We start from the raw sequence: 4,791 nt of genomic DNA, 5'->3' as shown, positions 1-4,791 counted from the left end.
AGCCGTATAAGTTTTCTTCCATTGAAGGGGTCTGGTGTGGTTTGACCCTCATTATGACCCTTTCCATGTGTTTGCCGGAAAGCAGAAAGGACAAAACCATTAGCAGAAATTGTTCAAATGAAAACATCTCAGTGTCTGCGTCTGCTCTGATAACTCTTGAGTATGACAGGTAGATACATGCCGCGTATGTATTTTGACTGTGATAAAACTCCAGGAAAAAATCAAGAGAATTGTATGTGACAGACGGTGAGTTTAAGCAAAGCCAAATGCTGATCTTTTGCTACTTCGCAAAATGTTTGTGGGTTTTTAAGTGGGCAAGTCCTGTGTTTAAGTGAGCTGGTTATGAAAAGGATTCTGAATTTCAATCTTTATTAAAATTCAACATGAACTGGCATTTACAACCTATTTTAGTTCTTTTAATCATGTCAAAATGTGCACTTGATGAATAATTATTAAGACAATCTTCTTGTTTTCTTTAAAAATATATAAATCACGCACTGAAAAAAAATGGTTTAAAATAAAACCAGAAACGTGCACTCTTCTGTTTTGCATTACGGCTGCACTTCTCCAAGTCTGTTATGTCTATTTTGAGTCTTTTATGTTGTGACAATGCCCAAAAATACACCTGTGACTTGCGTCCCAGACTGTTCTCTGTCTCCTCGCACAGAAGTAGCGGAGCTGAAGTCTGAATTAGCTCATTCAGACAGAAACAGAGATGCATTTATCTCTCCGTCTGCTTTATGGCCAGTGGAATGGCAGGTCACTTCTTCCATTAAACGATTCTTGAAGAACGAGCGTTTGACAGTAGCTCGGGGTTCCCGCTGTGCTGGCTTGGTGGGAGATGTTCATTTTGGATTCATTTGGACAGAATGTTTTATGTTTTTATTCCCCATGGCCTAAGAACTCACTTGTGTGTTTGTGCTTCTTAAAGTTGCAAAAAGATAGTTATGTGGTCATTTAGGAGCTGCTTTTCTTCAAAAATATTTTCAGAAGACTTATTTCAGATTCAGTCTTCCTGGAATATCATGAGGATATAAAAGTATTGCTACATAGATAGTGATAGTACAGAGCTGAGAGAGAGAGAGAGAGAGAGAGAGAGAGAGAGAGAGAGAGAGATCATTTTAATTTAATTGTCTAATTTATTATTTTAATATTAATGTCATGCTTAGTACTTTTTATTATTTTAGATATATTTATTTATTTATTTAACATTTAATTTAAAACATTTAACATTTAAAACACTATTACTATATAACCGTGTCAGTTAAAGAAAGTACAGACTATCATATAGGCCTGTATATATACTCTCGCCGTGAAGTTTTTCCCAGTGGCGCGAGGAGGCCGACAGGAGGCGTAGCGGCTTCTGACCCCCGCAGCCACGCCCCCCTCTCTCTCTCTCTTTCCCCCTGAGCTGTGAAGGAGGTGTCGGGGAATCTCCTGCAAACAAACTCACATTCAAAACCCCAGATCCGCCGTATTACATCACTGGGCCGCGCGTGTATATATGAGAGGCGCGCGCGTCAGAGAGGCATTCCCAGAGTTTTGGCTCGTGCAGACTCGTCACGTGCGGGACTTTTCATGCGTTATGCAGCGCACGATTCCGATGCATTCAACCGCCAGCAGTAGGAAACCTTGCGAGTGAGATGGATGGATAGATCCTGCGTCTAGCGCTTGCATTCGCGTCGGATAAAGTTGAGTTTGAGCGATTTTTTTACTTTAGTTTTTCGCATCACGATGGATCTCCCGCAGGGCTTGGTGACGGTGTACCTGCTCTTGGTGTCTCTCGCTCAGTGTCAGCACTATTATCTTCTCAGACCCATTCCGAGTGACACTTTACCCCTGCTGGAGCTCAAGGAGGACCCTGACCCCATCTACGACCCGCGAGAGCGGGATCTAAACGAGACCGAGCTGCGGAGCGCGCTTGGGGACTTTGACAGCCGCTTTCTGTCCGTCAATCCTCCTCAGGACCGCTATACCGGCAACGAGGATCTGGAGGAGCTGGACCTCCAGCAGCAGAACCCCACCGGGATGATGCCCAAAGACATCAAGAACCTGGACTTTGACGCGCAGTGGGGCAAGAAGCGCAAGGCCAGCAAGAAGCTGAAGCGCAGGCTGCAGATGTGGCTCTGGTCCTACTCGTTTTGTCCGGTGCTGTACGCGTGGAACGACCTCGGCGCGCGCTTCTGGCCGCGCTTTGTGCGCGCGGGGAGCTGCAACAGTAAGCGCTCCTGCTCGGTGCCGGAGGGAATGGTGTGCAAACCGGCCAAATCCACGCACATCACGCTGCTACGATGGAGATGCGTGCAGAGGCGAGGCGCACTCAAGTGCGCGTGGATACCGGTGCAGTATCCCATCATCACCGAGTGCAAATGCTCCTGTGCGAACTGACCAATCACAAACGGACATCGAAGCTCCGACCCAATGCTCATTTCTGGAAAAAAGTGCACAGACTATATACAAACTGTCGTATTTCTGGACATGAGCTGCAGCTGATGCTGATTCCTGGACTTACATTATGGAAAACTGTATTACTGTACAAAATTTGATCTGATACGAATGTGGGATATCAGTTTAAAAAACTCTGCTCTGATACATATTTCTGGAAGAACATTAAAAAAAAAATTTAATACACATTTTTGGATTTAAGTTATGAAAAATGTTTTATTTTGTATTTTGGTAACACTTTATGTTAACTTTAAGTCATTAACAAAGTCAACAAAAATATTGATATGCTGAAGATATCAATACTTCGAATATATTATATATGACAATATATTAAGTAAAAACAAAAAAACAAAACATTTAATCTACAGTTTGAATGTACTAGCTGATGATTTGTTGTGCATTATGTATTATAATACGATAATAATATCTGTTAATGCCGTTCATATAAGTTATTGTAAAGTGTTGCGTTTTATTTTTTTAATGCACTATAATGTGTAGGAATGTATTGTATGTATATGTTGTGCCATCATGTAATGATTTAGCTACTTGTAAAAAGCCAGTATTATGTGTATTATCCAGAGTCTACTGTATTTGTGGAAAATATTAGTTAACGTATTTATATTTCAGAGAGCAGCCCGTGGAGCCGTTTGAGATGTTTTATAAGGTTTTCCACACAGATGTGACGACCTCAAAATTTATTACGGATTTTTAACGTCCTGCAGCTGTGACAGCTGCTTCATGACGACGATTTGTCCTGTAAATTAAGATGAACTGTTATTTATTCTTTATATTCAGATAATAAAATATCAGTGAAAACCACACCAAATGGCACACTCAAGCTTTTGTTTCCCAAGTCTTTGTTTCTTTTCAAGACGCCTGTGTAGAAACTTCAAAGAGATTCTCCTAATTTACCATGAAATATTCTCACCTGGCTTAAGGGCCCCGTAACCAGGCAACCACTGGTGATGCTCTCAGGGGCCCATGGAGGTTTTGGCACTTCAATCCACAAAAAAAAAAAAAAAACACACGGTCTGATTTCTGTAACAAATAATTTAACCATGTTTATTTTACTGCACAAATGTAATTAGCTGATCTAAATAAGTGCATTTAAAAAATATGATTATTTAAATAAAATCAAATAGTTTCAAAAATGCAAATAGTTAATAATAAACCATAATAGCATGCCTTGATTTTTTTTTGGAGTGCATGTGTGACTGACAAATATGCATCACATTAATTTATGGTAATCCAAACGGTTGGGGATTTTATATGCAACTCGGACATAAATCTTACATGCAGGCCTAAATATGTTTTGAGTGTATATTAGTGTAATTTATGAATCTTTTATTCATATAACCCCATGCACATCCACATTCAAACTCCTGATCTGTCATTAAGCATCATAGGGTATTTGCTAATGACTTATTAATGAAAGTTATTATGAAGTGTTAGCTGTGATTAAGTGATGTACGTTTCAGTAGACGTCCCATCTAAAGTAGATTAACTGCATTTTACCCGTCGATTATTTCAAAGAGTTCATAACATTCACAGCCTGGGAACCCAAACGTGTTAATTTGCTTATCTGGTCTCGTTAAAACCTTTCTGGATGCACTTTCTGTTGGATAACTTGGTTAAGGGTTACGGCGTGTTGATGCGGCAAACATGTAATGTGGAGCCTAATGTAGCGGCCGACTAAACTATCTCACATCACGGGGGATAACAGAGCTGACGGCTCAAGCTAATGAGTGCGTTAGTTTGCAGTTTGTAAAAACCGCAGCTTATCTAAAGTGAAAATGGCTCTTTATCTCTGTCTCAAGTGGTTTGTTTTCAAACTTTTTATTGTGGGGTGGAGATGCATGATGATTCTCATTGAAAACCTGTTAACATCTACTGTAACATCCTGAAGAGATAAAGCGCGAGGTCTGGAACAGCTGGAGAGCATCTCTCTCTCATGTGGCCCGGGCCCGACTGCCACCCGCCCATTTGCGGCCCCGCAGGAGGGCCGGCCTCCCTCCGAGAGCATGGAGCCAGTCTAACAGAGGAATAAACCCGGCCAAACAGCCCTCATAAAGAGCATCAAATACAGCTCTGTTTACCCCTGCAGAACAGCGCTTTACCCAAACACTCCACTGATTAGGACACCGTTACGGCCGCTTGGGCAAACTAATCACAAGGAACTTCGTTTAAATAGATGTGTCCTGGCCAAAGGGTATTGAGGGCCTCGGGTCTGGAGATTTCAGACCAAAATAAAGGTTCTTTTTTTGGCATGAGTGGTTCCATAAAGAACCTTTAACATCAGTGGGAAATTTATAGTGGGAATAAAGGTTTCTTTAGATGATTCAAATG

The 4,791-nt window shown here is 41.2% G+C and overlaps 1 protein-coding gene across 1 annotated transcript; it reads left to right on the top strand.

Annotated features, from left to right (window-relative positions):
• The first annotated feature begins 1,429 nt into the window (after positions 1-1,429).
• nog1 (noggin 1) lies at positions 1,430-3,394 on the top strand. Its single transcript, XM_052552830.1, has one exon. It carries the CDS (start codon positions 1,735-1,737, stop codon positions 2,386-2,388), a length of 654 nt encoding a protein of 217 aa, XP_052408790.1. The 5' UTR covers positions 1,430-1,734; the 3' UTR covers positions 2,389-3,394.
• Positions 3,395-4,791: the final 1,397 nt, after the last annotated feature.

This window comes from Carassius gibelio, chromosome B3 (assembly GCF_023724105.1).
Source record: "Carassius gibelio isolate Cgi1373 ecotype wild population from Czech Republic chromosome B3, carGib1.2-hapl.c, whole genome shotgun sequence".
Taxonomy (NCBI): Eukaryota; Metazoa; Chordata; class Actinopteri; order Cypriniformes; family Cyprinidae; genus Carassius; species Carassius gibelio.
Note: the sequence above shows the minus strand (reverse complement) of the source record. Positions and strands in the feature narration are given on the sequence as shown.

What these genes read in the sequence shown, in the direction of transcription:
- nog1 (XM_052552830.1), top strand. Translation starts at nt 1,735, where the DNA reads ATGGATCTCCCGCAGGGCTTGGTGACGGTGTACCTGCTCTTGGTGTCT.